Here is a 21,533-nt window from a genome sequence, read left to right as displayed (position 1 = left end):
GGTTGCAGAGCGCAGTCTGTGGATGTCAGCAGTAAAGGTATGTACAGAGAGATGAGATGGTCAGTGTTTTGTCCGGATGTCATGATTATTAAAGAGTCTATAATATGAGAACCACTTACTGCTAGATTTTCCATTTGCTAAGCAAGAAGGTGAGCAGGTCGCACACACACATACACACACACACACACACACACACGCACACACACACACACACACAAAAACAACAACAAACAAAACAGAAGGAGAGAAAGACCAAGAATTAGTGAACATGGCAGCTGAGACACAGTGACCTGATGGGCAAGGAGCGGCGGTTTATCATCTCCCCTTTCACTCGGATCAGGGAACTCAAACACGCGAACAGAAACCTTTACACTCCCGAGAAACTCAGCATGTATGATGAAGGAGAGAAACGGAGAGAGAGAAAGAGAGAGAGAGAGAGGGGGAAGGAGAGCGGAGTCAAAGACTTCTGAATGTGTTGCCCTTGAGACTTAAAACAGCAACATCAGTTTTAACCTGACAGCACTTCTGTGGGTGGAAAACACCGAGGGGAAGCTGCGAGCATCAGATCCACGGATCTGCGCGAGGAGCTGGAGCTCAGCGGACGTGTCAACAACTCTGGGACGAAGCGAGAGACCAAGCGAAGACACGACCGAGCAGGAAGCGGGAAACCAGGATGTCCGTCTCTGAGTTTTCATCTCTCTTCTTTCTATTTAAGTTAATTATCTCTATGGCGACCGAGCCAAACAAATTTAAACTTGCTGCAAAACAAAGACGAAAGATTTTCCTTTAAGGTCCAACTGAAATCACATTCAGTCATTTCTTTTTGCAGCCAAAGATAAAGTCAATGTCTCCTTGAAAATTATTGTTAAAATATATATATATGTATATATATTTTTTTTTTTCCAATTGTTATCAAAAGGAAGAAAAACAGGTCTTTAAGGTCAGTAAGAGAAATGTGAGCTGGTTGGAGGGTTGTGTCAGCGTGTGTTTGATTGACAGCAGAGATAAAGTAAACCAACTGCAGCTGTAAGTTTACGTGTTATTTAACGTGCTGCGGCCGAGGGACTCATCGGTTAATCTGTGTGTTCGGTCGTTCGACGAGGACGAGACGTGCTCGTGGCGGTGAGGAGGAGGGGTCAGCGTGAGGAGATACTGAGGCTCGTTGTTCAGAGTCTGTGGCTGTTGCGCCGTGCAGCAGGCTGTTAGTCATCGTGACCGTCTGCCTGTGACTGAAAGCTGACGTTATTGTTTAACACGTGGAAACGAGTCCTCCGTCAATGCGAATGGACACCAAACAGTATTCCAACAAATGAATGCAAAGACGTGTCGTCGTGATTCTGCTGAATATATTTTCTCCCCTCGAAGCAGAACACAGGTCAAGACATTTATACAGTGTGTGTGTGTGTGTGTGTGTCAGATAAAAACATGCCATTTCATTTCACCTCACTGGTTATAACTTTCACTCATCAGTCAGTTGCATTCTTAAACCATTTTCCAAAGATTCCTCAAAGTCTCCTCCTACCTGTGCGTGAGTGTTGGGTCGCTGGTTGCTGTCTTTGTCCCCGAATGTTTTCCTGCAGTTCTCGAGCCACTGCAGGGTGAGACAGGAAAAAAACATATACAGATGAAGGGACGTATGCATCTACATCTGAGTGTGTGTTTACAATAAAGGTTGGACAGGAAGGAGATTTAATAAGAGTGTTGTACTTAGTGAATTAAAGAAGGCCTGTTCCAGGGAGCGGGATAGTATCTAGCCCTCCAGGGACCATTGCCGTCTCATTCAATTAGCACCCCTGCATCCCAGAACCCTCTCCAATCTCATCTCTTCCCTTCATTCCCCTCCCCCCTCGGCCTTTCCTCCCACCCCTCACAGCTTCTCGTGCCCGGCCCGCTCTAACTGATTTAGGAGTGCTGAGGGTTATTTTTAAACCCTTCAGCAGGGGGATGTCACTAGTGATGCAGACACTAACAGCAGCTGAATCTACTCATACACCAACACTGATTCAATGTCCGTCCCGCTGATGGGACACGCCGGGGCTTATCCTCAGCATCAGCTATTTGTCTTTATGTCCTCCCGGCTCTTCATGGTGCAGTTTACACACGCTTCCTAAGCTCATCTCTCGTGAGATGAGACGCCATAATGAGACAGTTCCTTACATCCACACTTCCTGACGCGGCAGCTAAAACTGCAGTTGTGGCAGTCTCAAGAATCACAGAGGACGAGAGGCAACGAGCCCTCAGGGAGCAGCTTCAGAGAGAGTGAGAGAGCAGATGTGATCAGTGTGGAAGATACTTGGAGACTTACAAGCTCTGCTGCTTCTCTCTTGGCGTTGTAGGTGTCCAGGTGTTCCTGCAACTCCAGCACACTAAACTTCAGAGTCTCCAACAGTCCACAAGAGACCAGCTACAACAGCAAGACAGGACACCACATACATTAACCCACAACAGCCAATACATACACAGTACATGACAGAAATATCTACAGCAGGACACAGATAAACATTAAGGAATATGCACAGCATGCTGCGCTGTTTTTGATACGTTACTGAATATTCCCGCTTTATCAGTTTAATTTAAGATGATTGTTGCCTCACCGTCTCTGCGTCCAGCAGCACAGTGGGACACTGAGAGCGAGACGTCATGACTTCCAGGGAGCTGAGGAACTGATTGCCCATTCGCTGGAGCCTTTCCCCAAGGAAGCGAACAGATGCGTGTGTGATGGAGCCAAATTTCCTCTGAATACTCTGTTGTAAACAAGGATGTGAAATTAAAAGAAAAGGAAGAAAAACTCTGAGATCATTCACTGGTAAACAAGACTGTAGACGCAACAAAGAAGAAACAGCCAGAAAAAAGCATTTAGTCTGCATGTACCTGAAACAGTCGGGAGAACACGTGGAACGTGTAAACAGCAGAGGAGCCATCTGTATCCGACAACATCTGGTTGACATGGCAACGCCAAGCATCTTCCTCATTGTCATAGGCAACAGGCTGGAATGCTGCCAGGATGGCAGAGAGGAAGGGCGAAGGGGGCGGAGAGGCCTGGATCTCTGGGAAGCAGTCTGCGTCACCTTCATCTTGACTGAAACACACACGGGGGCCAATAAGCTCCAGTCTGTCATGATCTACACTCCCCTAAGTCTTCACTGAAGGACAAATGTAAACACACACACATGCTCGCCGTCACTCGCTGCAAGTAAACAACCTCACGTCGCTGGATCTCTGCCTCCCTCTCTGCAGGTTTTGCTGCAGTATATTGAGAGCTCTAACCTACTGCAGTGCTCTGGCACAATAACAACATATGAGCTATTAGCATTTTAGCATCATGCGAACATCTCTCTCTCTCTCCCTCTCTCTCTCCCACACACACGTACAGCGGATACTCACAGGCCAGTCGGACCAAACAGCCTGAAGAAGCAGACAGAATATAAGTATCTAAAGCCTGCGCTGCCGAGCGCTGCAGCGGACACAGCCTCTGTCCTCATCCTCACCCCAACTCTCGCTTCTCTTTCCCTTACTCTCTCCCCTCGTCTGCAGCACGACTGTGCTGCAACTGCTAACAGCACTAGCGCACTGCACTCCCATCCCACACAGGACTGCAGAGAGCTCTATACAAGCTAGACATCTACACACACAGACAGATACACACATTCTGCCAAACAGAGCCAGCTCCCGACCTCACAAAGGCTGAATGTTGCTGACTTGTTTTTCTCTTGCTCTCTCCCACTCACAGAAATCCTCATACACAGAAAAACATTCAGCGGTTTAGTGTGTAGCTGTACACTGATGTCCACCAGTTATAGCTAAATGACTGACCGTGCATGTGTGTGTGTGTGTGTCTACGTGTTTGTTCAGCATTGCTTCTTCATATTGAGGCTAGTTTAAAACCTTTAACTTTACAGCTGTCCTCCAGTGAGAATTGGCCCACCTTCAAGAGGAATTGTTTAGAAGTGGACTGGAGCCAGCCCCCCCTGGCCCACCTTCACAGTCCCACCCCACCAGGGATCCATGCCAAGGAAGGAACTGCCCATCACACCATCTCAAAGACCTTCATCTCACACAAACTAGACTAGCCATGATACTGTAACTATTCTCTGATCAACAGATATGATTTTTATCACAATAGAAACTGAAAATGAAATAACTTTTAAGTGACAGTTCAATAAGACTGAACTGGTTTTAGAGGTCAGTCTCAGTGTGGTGTCCTCCACACTGAGACATGTACACTAAAAAAAAGCTGCATTTCTCACAGCTGACCTGAACCTGTCAACAGTTCTCACTAAATGTGTGAAAACATGACTCGTGTGCATCCGGCATTTTCTCTGATCCGTAAGTTTGATCCACTTACCTGGACATGCCAGAGAAGTCAGCCTCCTCCTCCTCGCAGCGCTCATCCAGCTCCTTCAGCGCTTGCGTCACATCCTCCTCCCACACGGAGCCACAGGTGCTGTCCGGGTCTGGATCTGGATCCGGCTTTGTCTCAGGGGGCATGGGCAGGGGCAGGGGCAGAGACAGAGGCAGGACCGTCTGGGAGTCCTCCTCACAGAGGGACCCCGGCGGAGTGTCTATGGCCAGCGGGGGAGGGGGGGCTGGATCCAGGTCTTCCTGAGGGTCCTGGGTCTCTTGGGGGTCCTGAGAGTCTTGAGGATCCTGCGAGTCGGGGAGGTCACACAGCTCCGGCGGGTCAGAGGGCAGAGGGGGGGCGCTGCAAAACCCCGTGTCCTCACTCACACTGCTGCTCAGCTCGTCCGCCGCCGTCACGCTCACAGCGTCCTGTAACGAGAAGCCAGACGGGGGCTCAGGTGCAGCTGGGCAGGTGATTACACATTATAATCCCTTTTTTTCCCCCCTTTTTCTAACAGTTAAATTACTTGGTTGTCATGACAACATGGTCCCTTAATGTCAACTGGAGAACAGAGATTCACTGTTTAACCTTTCAATAGCCTGAATTAGGACGGCTACGGCCTCCACTTAAGAATACATATTAGTTTCAATCATTCCAGAGGGATTTTCTACGACGCTCACATCCTGGCAGATCGCTCTCTACACTAACGTCTCTCGTGAGAAATTAAAAGAAAAAGAATCAATAAACAGGAGCCAATATCACTCTGTCACTGAACTGCTGTTAAAAACTTGACCTGGATGCTAATAAAACAGTAGCATGGTGGTAAAATGACAGAGTGTACACATCTCATCCGCCTGCCGCCTCACTCCTCTGACGCACACCGACTGATTTACGACCTGCGCTCCATCAACACGTGTAAATGATGGGGCTCCGTCCGTGACGTAACAACTTCACCAAACATCGTTTTATAATACAACCTGAATACATTCACGTTTGACTACATGAGCATCAGACCAGTCACAGGAAATACTGAAACTCAGACTCTAATTAAGAGCGCTTGGTTTTTTCCTGCCTTGTTTTTTAATTTATTTATTTTATTTATTTATTTAAAAGTCTAATGCATTAGGAGAGTGTGGCAGGCAGCCAGTACATCACAGAGACAGCGGCTATATTACAGAAAGCTTTTAGAAGTGGTCGTGGCCATCCTGGGAGGGAATGAGTAAGAGTATTGATGGTTTTATCTCAGGCTCATTAGACTAAGAGCTGGGGCCGTGATGGAGGAGATGTCCTTGGAATGACATTGAGACGACTGGCTAGATGTAGTTCCTAGAAAGTTACATTCAGTCAGTGTGTACAGCGAACTGTCGTGTAGGAGCAGTGACATATAAATATATGTATGAGCTGAGGCTACTCCTATATTTGAAGGTAAAAGATCAGGCTACTTAAACTCTGCCATTCCCACACTGCACCTTCAAATGCAAATCTTGTACAACATCACATACTCACCATTGTTAGTATAAGTGATAAATGTCAGTAGCAGTAGGTAGTAAAGCTGTTCATCACAAGAAAAGCTATGGCTTGTTAATATGGTAGCAGATTAAAGGAGTTTTCAGTTAACCGCACATGTAAAGTTAACATACCACTTGCAACGGACTCATACTCACACATGCATTTGGTGAAGATAAAGGAGATGGTGTCCATTTCACAAGTTTTTAATGGTGGATTTAGTCGGAATGGTCAGTGGCTGAGTTATTGGAGGTGAGCAGTAACAGCTGACCTGAGGTGAGCTTTGGTTTTTCATCTCTCCCCCAAATCACACATGCAAGCCGCACAACGTAGCTAGTAAGGAGGCAAGGGCTAACCCTCCAGCACCCACACCCAGAGCAACAAAGCAAGCAGTGGTGGAAGGAGTCAGAAGCAGCAAAGGCAAACCCACGATGTCTTAACCCGAGAGCAGACGGACACAATTACAGAACCAGCACTTTTACCCCCGTCCAACCGAAGGCAGCTGATCCTCCGTCTCAGCGACAGACAAGCCCAAAAGTACAGCAGAAGCAGATAAAGGCGAGAAGGGAAAGAAAAAGACAAGCTAGAAAGCACCCGTGCACCACATTTTATTGCTGCTCCCGATTGATCGCACCTCAGGCAGCTGGCTGCTGGTGCTGTCTGAGTGGGCCATCTCCAAAATGGGGCTATCCAGCCGAGGTAGGGAGGGCAGGGAGGGCAGGGAGGGCAGGACAGTTGCCTCCTCAGTCAGTGCACTGCTGGACGATTCTTGAGACTGTTGTAAAGAGTCCACATGGTTGGACGCCGTGTCGTCTGTAGCAGAGTCACTGTTCAGCTGGAGGAGAAATATAAGAGGAGCGGTTAGCGTCTCTGCTGGGACATCAACATAAACACGATTCAGATTGTATTAGAGGTCGTCTGGTTTGATACACACCTTTATTAAAAGTACACTGAGGCTGAGCAAGACGTACTTTAGGAACATTTCTCAATACAGTTAATATGTAATCTTCACATGACTCAACACGACCTTCCTGCAGGTGTAACATACTTCAATCATGTGCTGGGTTTAATATGTTCATAGACAGTTAACTCTCATTATTAATCATATTACAGCTGGTGATCAGTTTAGAACTTTGTTCATTATGAGCTTGTTGTCGTGTAGAATTAATACTGAATTAACTTTTGTATAACTGACTCTTTCCAGGTTCGTTTGTGTTGCTCCACAACAAAAAGTATTACATTACACCTGTTTCTGTATCAGTGCATGTTTAGTCAGTTTAGTCCTCCTTTCAATTGATTTAGAGCTTTAAAATTACTTCAGGCAAAGAAATAAAAAATAAATTAGATCATGCCAACGTCAAAAATATTAATTCATTTCACTTTTCCAGAATTCTGTTTAAACGACACGTCGATGCTGCATGCTCAACTTTTTCTAAACGTTACACAATATAAAACTGAATGACAAGAAAACATTTTTGGGGCAAAAGCTCATTCTCTCACCATGCACTACCAAGGTCAAGAAGAGCAGAGGAAGAGACAAAGAGAGCGTCCCCGTTAGACTGAGGGAAAGCATTTCTGTATTAATGGAACCACTGCAGCAGCTTTGGATAAGATCTTGCTTATGAAGCGAAACAAAGCAAAGAAGAGTTAGAGACGAGCAGCTGGACAGTTAAAGGATCATGCTGTTATTCTGACACTGGTTTTATTTTATACTTTCTTTATATTTTTTATTGGAATTTTATTAAATTATAGGAAAAAAAAGAAGATTCTCTTTAAATAAATCAATTATTAATGATTTACCTTGAGTTAATGTGAAGTGAACACATTTTTATTTTGTATTTTCCTACACTGTACTTACCTACTGTAAAAATAAAAACTAATGTAAAGAAAGGACAGTAGCATTAATGTAGCTGTCAGAGGTGGAGGGACTGGGCTAAGGTTTGAAGGGGGGAGGGGGGGCGTCTACCACCAGCGAAGAAGCAAGCATCTAGCCCCCGTCCACACTGGCAGCAGGTCCAGCTCAGTACGCACACACACACACGCACACCATGCCAGCGGGCTGTGTGAGGAGCATGGTGGGTTGGGTGGGAGGAGGAGGAGGGGAGGGGGGAGGGGGGACCCTGATTAGAGTGAGACTTACAAGGCCAGAGCGGGTGAGAATCTGGCTAGCACTCAGTACCTCCTCCTCAGATGATTCGTCTGTGTCCTCGTGGTTGGTGAGGTTGAGGCTCGGCGTGCTGCCCGTGTACTGGCACTCCTGCAGAGACGGCGTGTCCCCTTTGTCCATGCTCTCCAGGGAGCGGCGACGCACCCCCCAGTTGAAGTTGTCCATGCTCTCCCCCTGCAGGACGACCCGGACAAAAGCAGTAAGACACAGAAAACGGCAGCGTTTGGGGGGGGCGGATTTTTACAAAACAAGGAAACAAAGCACAAGACAGACAGATTACAATCCACAACTTAGAAAAAAAAATATATAAATAAATAAATAATAACATGAACTCATGAGAGTGGGTGAAATTATTTTAGGATGGCATGTGATGCAACATTCTACAGCTATAAAAGTAAACAACCAGAGTAGCAGTGATTTCAAATCAAGGAGCACTACAGCACTTCATTTAGTGACGACACACAGAGACAGCAGGGCCCAGCAGAGAGCAGCCTCTCTGACAAGCTCTCCGACCCTCACACTTACCTGCAGCTCCTTGTGGCAAGAGAAGAGAAGGAATACGTGTGTTAGTAGACTTAAGACGGTTAGAAAAACAGACATGTTCCTACTACAGCAAGTCAGGACAAAACAAGTGGGACAAACAAGACATTAATCTTGTTAAACTGGAACAAAATATCGTGTGTGGTTGAGAGTAGTGGTAAGAGAGTGACAGAACTGAGCGGAGTGGATTTGAAACTGTAATATTTTAAAGATGATGTATGGAAATACTTTTACTACCCACCTCGACATATTATCTTTTAATCAAAATCTAAAAACTACAGTTTTTTTTTTACACATCTTCTTACTTTCCGGACTTCCACAGAAGCTCCGTCGTGTGTGTTAAATTCTTACCTCAGCATCCTCCAACTCCACATCTAAGAAGTCAAAGTCCTTGAAGACACCAAACTGCTGCTCACTGCCTGTATCCTCCCCCTGCACCTCCTCCTCTCTGACCACCTCCTCCACTGTGGGTATGAGGCTGGTCTGCTGGTCCGCAGAGTCCAGGTCCTCACTGGATGAGAACACCACCTGCACAGGATGGAGGGAAAGAGTCTTTGTAGTCAGAGAGTAAAATACGATTGTTGTATGTCCATAAAAAATAATAATAAATAAATAAAAAAACACACTATTCAAACAAAAATCAACCACAATTAACAACAACACAAAGAGAAGATACCAGCAGCGGTATTCTTAACAGGGAATTTACAGAGACCTTGTCTGAGGCTTTAGAGTAGGAGAGGAGTCTTACAGATGGATTTTTGGGAATGCCAGACTCTGGGCCACATAACGACAGGACGTTCATCAGCCGCTCTCTGGTTCGTCTCTGTAAAAAGAACAAACGGAGAAAACCTGTTGTACTTTCTGTACAAATTCTGACGCACACTGTAGATTGTGCACAGCGTCTTCAGAGTCCAACGCCACCACAGCAACACGGAGTGAGAGAGTAAGAGTGAAATAAACACAATTCTTCAACATTATTAAACTATTTGCTTTGTTTACGGTGTTTGTTTAAGTGGATCATATTTCACTTGTCAAACCACAGCCATGTGTGGTCCGTGATAAAAACAGAAACTTTATTTATATTATTAGATTTATATTCCTGTTTCTGTGAGAATATTGTACCACAGTGAAGTAATTCTGACAATGTAGGATTATTAAAATCAGTGTGTTTTTATACGTGGGTTCAAAATACAAAGCTGCAGGTAGAATAGTGAAGTTTGTTCAGCAGTTTGTTTTAGATTCTGTCTCTGTTTGGGATCCATTGAGTTTCTGTGAAGATAAATAGTTTTGTTGGCTGTATTGGTGATTCTGAGCACATATCAGATCTAATAAAGGTGGATGGATCCGGTGAAGCTTCTCCTTGAACGGTGCTGCCTCCCACCCTCTGGTTTGAGTTAGTGCACAGTGTTGGGTGCCTTGTGTCTGTTTGAGCAAGTACCTGGGAGAGTTGAGGTCTCTTCCAGCTTACTGGCACCAGACCGTTGGAGTTGGAGCCGGACGACGTGGAGGAGGTACTCCGGGTTACAGCAATCACCTGCGGCTTTCCGTTCCGGCCCGCTGCAGTACGCTGGTCACCATATTTATGCCCTATGATCGGCGTCTATGAAGTCGAATAACACCAGTTAGCAATGAAAGACTACAAAGAACACCCTCAAAGTGAAAGCAATGAGGTGCGAGCAGATACAGCGGCAGCCACTGACCTCCGAGATGTCAAAGTGGAAGTCTAGAGTCTTGCCGGGCAGCTCTTTGGAAGAGTTGTTGAATATGCGCGTAAAGGCGATTTCTGGAGAGCCGCAGGACTCTGTGCTGTAGGAGCGCTGCACGTCATCTGGAACGACGAGGCTGGCCGAGCGAGACACCACCAGCTTCAGAATGTTTTGGGCCTCCTTCCAGTGTGGGCTCTGTGAAACACAAACACAGAAACATAATGATCCCACTGTGAGATATCAGGCTGCGTAGGACGTTTCTCTAGAATGCATGAATGTGAAATTTGCCTCAGGAAACCAAATAACCCCCCACACACAGCAGCTACAGACTCTGTGGCTATCAGCTATGGCCTTCGTTCATGTGAAAGGACGAGCCAACGAATACAACTCGCCATGCACACCAGTGCACATGTGCTGGAATACTGTTTACGCACAAATACAATGCGTTCTACACAAGGCGGCTCTGGTAGTAAACCAGTACAGAGTCGGCCTGAGGCAATAATGATATAACAGCAGGGAGAAGCAGCTGAGTGAAGTGAGAAGCATAAAGAGCCCTGGGTGAAAGGCTTCCATAAAGAGCTGTGGCTGCATAAAGAGACCTCTTAACAATGACCCTCAGATACGTTATTCTGTCTTATTCTCAATTGTGCTGCTATTTATAGACCAGATCATCCCAGTGTTCACATACATCAGGCTGTATATGAAAATAGGCTGCGCCCCGCAGCGTCCAACCAAACATGAAACTGACCAAAAGTAGATCCGTGTTTTACTGGCACCTCGTAAACTCTCACTGGCCCAGCAGCAAAAAAATGAACATAACTCTTCTTATCCATAATGTAATAATTGTCGGGGCCCAATATTACAACACTTACAGTAAAAAGAAAATTCAATCATTCCTTTATAACATTTTTATTGGTGTTAGCTCAATACAAACTCTGAGCAGCTGAAACAGAAAAGTCTGTGGGGCACAAACACACAGGAACCCATGATAAGTAATTTATGAGCAGCCTGTCTATTAGGTCGACCTGTGTTTTCTAACTGAAAATAACAATGTCTGCAGGGTAAAGGGACGAGTGTCTGATCATGTCAGTAATTTCATTGGTGCCGGAAATTAAACTTTAAAAACAGCCTCAGAAGTTTTCTTAGCTGTTTAGCTCATGGAGCTTCATGTTAGAGAAACACACACTCTGTTCTTAAAGACCGACATGTGGTACGTCCCAGGTAAATTAAAGTTCACTGGTCCGATCGGTTTTGTCTCACCAACTATTATAACACATATTTGCAGCCAAGTGGTGTATGAGGAGTATTTATTACATATATTTTCTACATAAGTAATTTTTTTCTCTACTCATTAATTTATTGAGCAAATAAGAAAAAAACACCTGATAATATTTATCAGGTAACTTGCACAGCAGTGAGTGAGATATTAAACTAGAAGGTGGTGAATTCTCACCTGAACATATTTGCCGATGATCTTCATGATCTCCAGGTTGAACTGTTTGACGGGGGCTGCTGATAGGTCAATATGACTCAGCAGGCTGTAGATGATCTGCAGCAGGGACTGCTGCATGCTGGGAAGGCCCTTTTCCAGCAACTGAGAGACAGAGATGGACACATTACCGGTGTGATCTTACCATATGTGACTAACAGCGACAAGTTTGATCCTCGTGTTGCATACCTCAGCCAGGTACGTGACCAGGTTCAAGGTTATCTCAGCAAAGGCATCGTGGAGGTAGCGACAGACCACGTTGATCCAGTTGGTGCAGTCGCGGGAGTAGCTGTGTGTGCTGTAGAGGCTCATCATGTGAGCCAGGTTGGAGAGCGTGGCCGACTTCTCGTCTGCGCACACCTTGGCTATTTTATCAGCCGTCTCCTTGCAGAAAGGAGTAGGGCTGTCAAAGTGCTGGATGAGGTGTGGTAGGAGGCACAGGATATTCAAAGGAAAACCTGGAGACAGACAACGTCAGGCGTCACGTACTTAGACATGAAATCTAGAGCAAAGATATCATTTGAAGTTAAAGGTAAAGTCAACGTGACAGAAACGCACTAAATGTAAAGGAAGACAACGAGGTGTCAGGGTTATAATACGGTGTCTAATTTCAAATTTAATTTACTTCCTGACTCACAAACACATTAGTTATCAGCACACTATTTTTTTGCATGATTAACATTGATTTTTTAAAATACAAAAACACAACAACAAGTCCATGGGGAGCAGCGGGGACTCTCATACACGCTCACCTGCCACTTGTGAAGGGTCTACCAGCGTATGTCTGGAGACACTGATGAGTTTGCTGAGCAGGTGGATGGTGAGCTCCTGAGTGGAAGCGGAGGTGAAACCCTTCAGGAAGAGCTGCAGAAGGCCAGGGAAGCTGTACCACTTCAGCTTGGCCTGGACCTTCTCCAGACGCTCTCTGCTGTCGGGGCGATCCAGAGGCAGCTGGCCCAGCAGCTTGTTCAGCAGCCGCAGCGCCAGCAGGTACTCGAACTCGTAGTCCGACTCCAGCAACGATGCGGCGATCCAGAACACGGTGGCCATCAGATTCGAAGGGTCCACGGGGGGGATGGCGTCCCCCCCCTGGCCCCCTCCCCCACCCAGTGATGATAAGCTCCGCGTACGCGCCAGGTTTCCGTGGCTACCGCCGAGCCGGTCGGCTACGTCCAGGGTGTTGCTCCTGCGTCTGTCGCCCTTTCGTTCGCCCATCAGGCTCGCGCGCAGAGAGTTGCTGCGAGTGTGGGCGTTATGGAACAGACCGCCGCTGTTCAGGTTCAGCTGGCCCGTGCTCTTCCTGTTGGCGGCAAACTTAGGCCCCAACAAGTGATCACGAGGAGAGGTTCTGTTAAAGAAATAAAAAAAAGTTTGTAAATGAGAACTGGTAACACATAGTGAAGTTATTAGCGAGGCTGTGAGGAGAAGGACTTACTGTGCTAAGGCAGTGAGGAGGTCGTAGTTTTTGACTGTGTCCGCAAGCGTGTCAATGCCCGACTCCAGCGTCAGGAGCAGTTCAATGACAAAACCCTGGAGAGGAAAAACACCAGCAGCCGCGTCAGTAAAGGAGAAACAGATGACTCTTCTGTACCTGCAGCCTACGTCCTGTCATCATCACATAAAGCTAATTTGACCTTTAAATTGACCCGTGCTGTTCTGAGGAAATGTCTGATCTACTGTATCAGACAATGTGACGACAACTGGCTTTAAAAGCAGGTCAAATGTTTTACTTCATACAGACAGAAAAAGTTTAGATGTGTTCACACTTCAACCTGCACTTAAACATAAAGACCTTTGTTACCATGTGTGAGAAAAACACCTGTTTTACTAACTTCTAATATTATAATATAAGTGAAAGCAAAGTCTCAGCAAAGTATCAGTTCTAGCTCTAGTAAAAATGCAAAATGATTCTATACATTTAAACATTTAAAATATCTTGACTGCTGGAGATGAACCTACAGAGACAAATGTTAAGAACATTCAGCATCTAAGTGAATTGACCGACAGCGTTTCCTGTTGCATATGAGAGAACCGTGTCACTGATGTTCTGACCTGAGCCTCCTCTCCCGGGTCACCCACAGTCTCCACCAGTCGAGACAGAATGTCAGACAGCGTCGCAGGAGTCAGAGGTTGTTTGAGAGCCCTGAAAATCTGGAATGAGCGTCCAGCGTAGTGGCGGGAAGGACAAGACAGAGCGGTTTGCAGAGCTACTTCACTCAGCAACGACTCCAGCTGGAAACCTGAAGGGAGGCGTGTGCACACACAGGTGAATATGATAAAGCCACCCAAACTATACCTGTAGCTGCAGGCTGATATTAGTAGCTACGAACCAAACTGACCTGACTGGGAATGTTTGAAGACAGTCACGACGTGTCTGACAAAAACACTCAGCTGGTCAGCGCTCTTGATGTTTGGGTTCTTTGGTGACACATCCTCGTGGTTCCAGAGCGGGCCCCTCTTTCTACAAGACGAGAGCAACACACATCAGGCGCCGTGACCCGTTACAGAATCACACCAGGCAAAAGGAGCCACTATGACACCAACCCCAAACTCAAACCCATGCAAAGTTAAAAAAAAATACCCCAATCCTGTCAGACACTGCTGGAAGCATGAAAGCAAACAGTTGAACAGAGTGAGTGACGTGGTACAAGCGTGCCGATACATCTCAGCGGTTAATACTGACGCAAACTGAGCATGTGAGTTAGTCAGCAACACGAAGTGACGAGTTTAAATGTGAAGTTATTTTTCAATTGAATGAAAGAAGCTCTTCTCACCTCGATGTGATGAACTCGATGAGCGCTTTGGCCTTCTCGTCCTGTTCAGCAGTGACATCCACCTCACTGAGGAGTGTGGGGGAGAGGTGGGACAGAGCGGTCCCCCCCGCCCCGAGACTTATGCTGGAGGACGTGGAGCTCGAGCTGAGGCCGGAGTCCGTCATGGGTGACGGCTGACAGTCCGGCAACAACTCCTGAACGCCTACAGGAACAAGCGACACACGTTATCGTACGCATCGAGCCGCGCGGCTTTGTAGGAATCTCGAGGAAATGCTTCCTCCTTCATGATATTTTAACGTGATTTTAGCAGATAATGAAGCTTTCACTGTTTTTTCATGTGACAAACTTGAGTTCATTTATTCATGTGGTGTTTTATGATGCTGCTGGTTTCTAAGCAGGGTGTCACTGGGAGTTCAGTGGGACTTGGTAGTTTAAATTTAACAGTCTGTGACAGGGAAACCTGACTCTAGAGACCTAGATCGTTGCTGCCACCCAGTGACCTGCCTTGGCAATACAACAAATGACTCTGTGCAGTATTTCTGTTACTTTCGCTCCATATACAATAACAAAAACAGTAAGCCTTCAGCTGGTGGGGAATCATTAAACAACAACAGTTCTCCGAGTCTCATTTCTCTCCAGAGCAGAACTGACCTGTGAGGCTGAACTCTGGAGCTGCTGGTTTCACAGTCAGGACCCTCGGATCATTGTAGTCTCTGTTGCGTAAAAGCACCATAGCCACAGACTGAACGCTGCTATTAGCTCCCTGGACCACCAGCAGGTGAAGCAGTAGACGTTTGCAGTGCTCGTAGACCTCCGGGTGCTGGTGATCAAACCCTGGAAGAAAACGGAAAAGACAAAGGGAGATTAGATGCCGTGACTTTAGCAGGTGAAGCCGTAATGAAGTCAGAGAGATTAATTAAACTCAGTTCTACACTACATCCTATTATAAACAATCAGGAAGTGAGTTACCTATAAAAATTGCATGTAGCAAAAGGTGCAGGTAGGCGCTCCACTCCACTTTCACCCCATGGTCCACGATGAGGTCCGTCAGCAGGATGACTGCGATGTTACATCTGAAAAACACACTTCAATTAGCGCCGTGCTGTCGTCCATAACAACCTCCACCTTCGGTTCCTTGATTGATCTGCTGGTTGATTAATGACCAGATTTGTTTGTGCGGAACATTATGATGTCACAGTGAAGTTGACCTTTGACCATTTGGATGTAAAATGTCATCACTTCATCTTCAGACATCAGACATTTGTCATAAATTGTTTCATAATTAGTGCGTGAATTCATGAGTTATGGTGGGGTTTTCACAGTGACCTTTGACCTTTGACCACTAAATTCTAAAAATCAGCTCAACCTTGAACATAAGTGAATGTTGGAGCCAGATGCAGTGAAATTCCCTCTGGGCGTCGCTGATATATCACATTCACAAGAACACGAGGTCACCGTGAGTTTGACCCTTGAGCAAAATCTTATCAGTTCATCTTTGAGTCTGAGTGAATGTTTGTAAAAAAAATCGGAGGAATTTCCCTCGAGGGCGTTACCGAGATATCACATTCGCGGCTGTACAGAACCAGGAAACACAACGCCTCCGGTCATGACTGCCGCTGACGCACAGGCATAAGAACAAGGCTTGACCTAGGCAAAGACCAGAGTAGTGTAATGAAGAGGGGGTGAAAGGTGGCGGTTGTTGTACCTGTGGAGCGGTACAGCAGGGGCATTCGTCTCTGGCAAATAGTCCACCAACGGAGACCAACAGCCTCCTGTTGGAGGGAAGGGGAGAGGCTCCGGCCTGTTGTGATCCATCACTTTCAAACGCCAGTTGGCGTAAAGTGGCATGGAGTCACCTGGAGAGAAGGGAGGAGATTATCAGAAATGTTGCTGTGACACCATTTCGGAGCAGGGGGGGGGGGTAAAGAGTTTGTTCTTACTCTTCTCTTCTTCGTAGGAGCCTCCAGAGCTGCTGCTGTAACGGGATTCCAGACGATGGTGCTGGCGGTTCAGGTTACTGTTCAGACCACTGTAGATATCCAGGTGGGTGTAACTGCAGAACAGACACACTTGATTTAAAAGGACAGTGTCAGCAGTGAGGCTTTTTTCCTGCTCACGGCCAGAAACTTTTAACTTCTCCATTGCATCAGCAAAACTTTTCCAATATCTCACCTCACAGCCGTCAGTCTCTAAAAGAAACCTGAGAGACTTATAATTGTTCATCTGAATTCATTCTAAGTCAAATAAAAATTAAAGCAGGCGTTCTAATTTTAACTTTCTACAAAGAGGAACTATGACACATACTTTTAGATTTCTGCCACAACACAAGACACAAGGCTTGCATCAACATCGACAGACTCGACACAAACATTGCAGGGAGAAGAGAACTACATGATTTCAGGTCTCCACCTCATTTGCATCGAAGCCGAGATACATTTTGGTTATTGCCACAAAGTGACCATGATACACTGCAGGATATCTGCTCATCAGAGGCAGTCGAGGATCACTTTAATAAGTGCACCACCTGCAGGAACTCCACACTCACATTTGTAGGCTTGACAGAGAGCTGTGTACTCCCAGCATTACATTAGAACAGTGCTGTAGTTCATCCTGTACCTGTCCTCCATGTTGGAGTCTTTGATCTTGCTGTCATGATGACCGTCGTTTCCTGGCACCATGGTATTGCTGCTGGAGGTTGTTCCTGAGAAAGCCGACATCAAACAATGACCATCTCGCACTGACAAGACATTACTTAGTCATATGGCCTGAAGTGTGAACTAGTGCATTTCCAGTGCTCATTAACCTGAGGTGACTGAGGGGATCTTGTAACTGGAGGTGATGCGGTAGAAGGGGGGGTTGTCCATGTGAGTGACGGCTGAGCTAACGGGATCAGTCAACTCGAGCTCACACATCAACTCCTCCAGCAGCTGCATAGTCTTATCTCTGCCCAAGTAAACCACCACTCGTTTCACCTGGGGACACGCACGGGACACAGTCACAGAAACATGAGGAGCTGTCAGCCGCTGCAGCACATAGATGACGGATACACTGCACCATGTAAATGTGCTGTAACTTACATAGGGCAGGAGGCTGGGGTCACTGTTAACTCCTGACATACTGATGAGGAAGTGCAGAATGATTTTGAGGTTCTTTGGCCAGCTGTCTGCTAATGTGGTCCACACGTTCTCGATCTCTGACCACGCAAACTCGTCCCCGTACTGTAGAAAATAAAGACGTTTCATGATACATCCACTTCCTCATTCAACATCTCATCAGCGTAAACCTGAGTGCGCAGACTCACCTTGGCGGTCATGAACATGAGGTTGTTTAGCACCATGGTTGTTGCGCGAGGGGAGCCCCAGCCCTCTCCACGGAGCCAGCGCCTGCTGTTGACCATCATGATCTCCCGCTCGTGAACATCCTCGTCGTCCTCGACACTGCCGCAATCCTCCGGTCGCCGTGCGGTTGGTTTAAAGTCAACCAGCTCCACATTGTTCATCCAAGGCAGGAGGTAATGCAGCATCACTTGACGACCACCAGGATGTGCTGTCTGGATACGCTGGCTCACCTCTGCAGGAAGGTAAATGAAGCTGATTCTGAGCCGTTACACAGCAGAAAGAATCTTATTTCTATCTTTTAGTGTCAACAGTAAAATTGCATCCTCTGCACTTTCCAAAGTTCTCTGTATTGCTGTAGTGAAGTGAAATGGTGAAACTGATGAAAAGTGGAATTGTTAAGATTTATCTTCGTCTCTTTGCATGTAGGCAAAGCTAATTCATTTCTATAGCATACACAGAGGGAATTGAATGTGCTTAAGAGAAGTAAAAGAAGCATAAAAATAGAATTAAAAAGCACAATAAGAAAACTGTGTGAAACAGTATAAAAACACAGATTTCCTGCTGCTCAAACAGCAGCTGTAAAAAAAATAAAAATAAAAATGTTGGAACGAAACAAACCTGAGAAGATGGGCAACGTCAGCTCTGGGTAAGTCCGTGCGAGCTCCTCAGACAGCTGGTAGTAAGACACAGAGTAGAGGTGTGGCAGCGGCGAGGGAGGGGTCAAGATGCCATCTGTTCGCTGGATCTCCAATTTGTGGGCGTAACGGAAGAGCTTGGGTTCCAGGATCTACGAGTTTCAAGACAAACAATAACAACACATTAAACAACGGCAGTGAATACGGCCGCGTTACGTAGAACAGAAAATTCTTTGTGACAGAAAGTCTGACCTGTAACAGCTGCATGGCCACTTCATAGATGTCCCTGGAAGAATCAGCCGCCTTGAACAGAATCAGGTTCAGCAGCACCACAGTGTCAAATTGGTAATCCCTAAGAGAATAAATAAAACACATCCATGTGGCTCCACGAGAAACCCACAAGAAAAAAATCGGTTCAAGTCGTCACTGGGAGTTGGAGTTACCTGTTGTGAAAGACATTGGCGATGGCCCTGAAGCACCCGGCAGCCACACGGCGGGAGCCGGTGTAACAACGGTCCACAGCCCAAAACATGAGGTTGCTCTGGTCTGGGTTCAGCTCCAACAGCAGCATCACTGCCTCACAACCCAGCTGGTGAACCTGGAAGACCACAACGCAGCAAAACTCTTACAACCACGGTTCACTTCTTCCAACAGTCTCCACTTATTCTGACACATTTTACAGTATCCAGTATTGGTGGTACTGGACTACAAACATGGACTATGTGGTGACAAAAACATTTAAATATGAAGTACTTTAACATTTTGTTTGCAGAATCACTCAAAACCAAAAGGTGTTGCATCTTGAAAAGACTCATACGAAACCTCCGATTACAATGTTTGACTTAACAATTATTTTAATCTTAACTACTTTCTATAAATACTCCATTTTATTGTGTAGGCTTTCGTCTGAGTGAAAGTGTTTGGCGCTGACCTCTTGCAGTACCTCTGAACACCACTGTGTGGCGCTAGCATCACGTTAACTGAACCTGTTCTATATAACTCTGACCTCAGGAAGTCTTTCAGTTCAGTTAGACTGAACCGATTGCTCCTCATTAAAAATGAATGACGATGCTCAGCCTGGCTGTATCACTAGAGATTATATAATATAATATAGAGATTATACTAAAGATAATTATATACTGGTTGTTGGAGCTGTTTCGCATATTTGCCTTATAAGTATATTGATGTGGATATACAGTATGATGCATTTTCTGATTTTTAATTATGCCAATCATGTGTTTGAAAAGTCCCGCCTTCAAGCTTGATTTGTTTTGTTTTTTTTAATCATAATTATCATGATAAATATTATGATCCGACGCCTGATAGGCTGAGGTGATTTGTAGGTGTGGTCTGCCCTTTAATTTAGGTAAACAGTTGTTCAGGGAAGTGAAAGGCTAAACGATTTCCAACCGCACAACTCAAGTAGTATGAATATCTTATATTATTCTTTACAACTTTAAGAGTATCTTGTTTATATTTCCTCCATGAATAAATTCTGAATCGTGACTCTAAGGAGAGAGTGTGTGTTAATACTGTGACTGCTCCTATTGTGTAATATATCAAAACATGGAGGAACTGCATTGTGTGAAATATATCCCAGAAAACAACTGAGCGCTTTTCACAGCTTCCTCCGAGTGTTCGAGACTTTTCTTTTCTCACGTTCGTCCCTCCGCCTAACAACCAGCACTCATCCGTTACTGTCAGCGCCTCCCCTGGCCAAACTATCAAAAGGCAATTTCAGTGATAATGTCGGCTGACACTGTAATATTTCACTCACTTTCTTGTCCTGAGAATCCAGGATGTTGTCCAGCCACTTGTAGAGGTAGCCATCAGAGGAGAGGCCAACGTTGTCAGCCACAGGTCCACAACACAACACCGCAGACATGGCCTGGAGCATTAAAACACAGATATTAGTTATCAAATATCAGTGAGTATGGATTTCAACATCTCTACCTTTTCATGAGTTTGTGCATACCTTTAGTGCACAGTACTGATGGCGGTTGATCTGCATATTTCTGTCACTGTAGCGGTCGAGGGGAGTGAACATGATGCTGAAGGGCCCGGCCCAGTGACTGAACAGCATGAACAGACTGTGTCTCAGCGACTGCTGGGGGAAGATGGTCCTCCTCTGGTGAACTGAACACAATAAATAATGAAGGTCATTCATAAAACACCAGCTTTAGACAGAGATTCAGCGTAAATACGAATCTGCTTTTAACCGAGATATACCTGGGACATTCTGGATGATGTTAGCCACGAGTGCACTGAAGTGACACCGAATGTCCTTCAGTGTGTCAGAGTCCTTGTCATTTTCAGCCTCGAGCAGCTGCCTGGTCAGATCCACATACTCCAGCAGCGTACTGTTCAGAGAGTGGCTCTCTCCATCCAACCCTCCGCTGGCTCTGCAAACAGAAGAGTAAAAAAGGTCAATTTCAAATGCATGAAAGTGCGAATGAATCCCCCCCCCCCGTCATACTGTACAAATTAGTTGTGGGTTACTTACATCTGACTGATGACACCAGCATCGGCCAGTAGCTCAAATATCCGGACCAGCTGGACCCTGAGGATGTCGCGACGCCTGCGCCGCTTCATGTTCTGCAGAGCGAAGACAGCAGCGTCGTAACTCAACTACATCGTCTTTTGATAAATACAGAACGTGTGAACTTGTGGAGCAGCACTTACTTCAGGTCTTCTCTCTAGAGCTTCTTTTATGATGGGATTTAGCTCCTCTAACAACTCTCTGAAGAATATGAAAGTTACATGTAAGTAAATAACAAAAAAAGGTATATAAAACATACACCAAGATATATAAACACACATATGTCAAGTGTGGTTTACCTGAAGGCCACGGGGTTGGTCCTGCCAAGCCCCAACACAAGAGACTCTGTGATGTCCATGCTCTCAGAGCGCATCATTGGAACAATGTGTTTGAACAGGGAGGAGGGGGACGGAGTGCCAACAATCTGGAAACAGACACAGAAAGATCACGGTTCATTGTCAGCTGCTATGATGTTACATGGGCCCCTGTATCATCTG

At 45.9% G+C, this 21,533-nt stretch overlaps 1 protein-coding gene across 5 annotated transcripts in view; it reads right to left on the bottom strand.

Annotated features, from left to right (window-relative positions):
- The window catches only part of fryl (furry homolog, like), a 54,716-nt gene that overhangs the window by 4,758 nt on the left and 28,425 nt on the right, over nucleotides 1–21,533 (bottom strand). For 2 of the 5 annotated variants that reach the window (XM_087175847.1, XM_023413321.2), the window contains 36 exons: nucleotides 21,336–21,460; nucleotides 21,180–21,237; nucleotides 21,001–21,092; nucleotides 20,727–20,899; nucleotides 20,473–20,633; nucleotides 20,275–20,385; nucleotides 18,941–19,095; nucleotides 18,750–18,849; nucleotides 18,481–18,649; nucleotides 17,826–18,094; nucleotides 17,602–17,742; nucleotides 17,328–17,496; nucleotides 17,141–17,225; nucleotides 16,465–16,577; nucleotides 16,230–16,380; nucleotides 15,494–15,597; nucleotides 15,176–15,358; nucleotides 14,525–14,726; nucleotides 14,090–14,211; nucleotides 13,803–13,990; nucleotides 13,186–13,280; nucleotides 12,503–13,098; nucleotides 11,940–12,208; nucleotides 11,715–11,855; nucleotides 10,256–10,456; nucleotides 9,994–10,155; nucleotides 9,304–9,378; nucleotides 8,907–9,083; nucleotides 7,989–8,189; nucleotides 6,483–6,683; nucleotides 4,346–4,770; nucleotides 2,872–3,079; nucleotides 2,595–2,744; nucleotides 2,306–2,404; nucleotides 1,523–1,591; nucleotides 120–137 (listed from right to left, as the gene is read on the bottom strand). In XM_087175847.1, the coding sequence (XP_087031973.1) occupies nucleotides 120–137; nucleotides 1,523–1,591; nucleotides 2,306–2,404; nucleotides 2,595–2,744; nucleotides 2,872–3,079; nucleotides 4,346–4,770; nucleotides 6,483–6,683; nucleotides 7,989–8,189; nucleotides 8,907–9,083; nucleotides 9,304–9,378; nucleotides 9,994–10,155; nucleotides 10,256–10,456; nucleotides 11,715–11,855; nucleotides 11,940–12,208; nucleotides 12,503–13,098; nucleotides 13,186–13,280; nucleotides 13,803–13,990; nucleotides 14,090–14,211; nucleotides 14,525–14,726; nucleotides 15,176–15,358; nucleotides 15,494–15,597; nucleotides 16,230–16,380; nucleotides 16,465–16,577; nucleotides 17,141–17,225; nucleotides 17,328–17,496; nucleotides 17,602–17,742; nucleotides 17,826–18,094; nucleotides 18,481–18,649; nucleotides 18,750–18,849; nucleotides 18,941–19,095; nucleotides 20,275–20,385; nucleotides 20,473–20,633; nucleotides 20,727–20,899; nucleotides 21,001–21,092; nucleotides 21,180–21,237; nucleotides 21,336–21,460 (5,958 nt within the window). Of the gene's footprint in view, nucleotides 1–119; nucleotides 138–1,522; nucleotides 1,592–2,305; nucleotides 2,405–2,594; nucleotides 2,745–2,871; nucleotides 3,080–4,345; nucleotides 4,771–6,482; nucleotides 6,684–7,988; nucleotides 8,190–8,906; nucleotides 9,084–9,267; nucleotides 9,379–9,993; nucleotides 10,156–10,255; nucleotides 10,457–11,714; nucleotides 11,856–11,939; nucleotides 12,209–12,502; nucleotides 13,099–13,185; nucleotides 13,281–13,802; nucleotides 13,991–14,089; nucleotides 14,212–14,524; nucleotides 14,727–15,175; nucleotides 15,359–15,493; nucleotides 15,598–16,229; nucleotides 16,381–16,464; nucleotides 16,578–17,140; nucleotides 17,226–17,327; nucleotides 17,497–17,601; nucleotides 17,743–17,825; nucleotides 18,095–18,480; nucleotides 18,650–18,749; nucleotides 18,850–18,940; nucleotides 19,096–20,274; nucleotides 20,386–20,472; nucleotides 20,634–20,726; nucleotides 20,900–21,000; nucleotides 21,093–21,179; nucleotides 21,238–21,335; nucleotides 21,461–21,533 lie in introns of all 5 variants that reach the window. The other 3 variants (XM_087175848.1, XM_087175846.1, XM_087175849.1) reach the window with 3 other exon arrangements.

The sequence above is a fragment of the Seriola lalandi genome, unplaced genomic scaffold (genome assembly GCF_002814215.2).
Source record: "Seriola lalandi dorsalis isolate HSWRI2012SDOR001 ecotype SW California unplaced genomic scaffold, Sedor1 jcf7180002054511, whole genome shotgun sequence".
Classification (NCBI taxonomy): Eukaryota; Metazoa; Chordata; class Actinopteri; order Carangiformes; family Carangidae; genus Seriola; species Seriola lalandi.
This window is presented reverse-complemented; position numbering and strand designations above follow the sequence as displayed.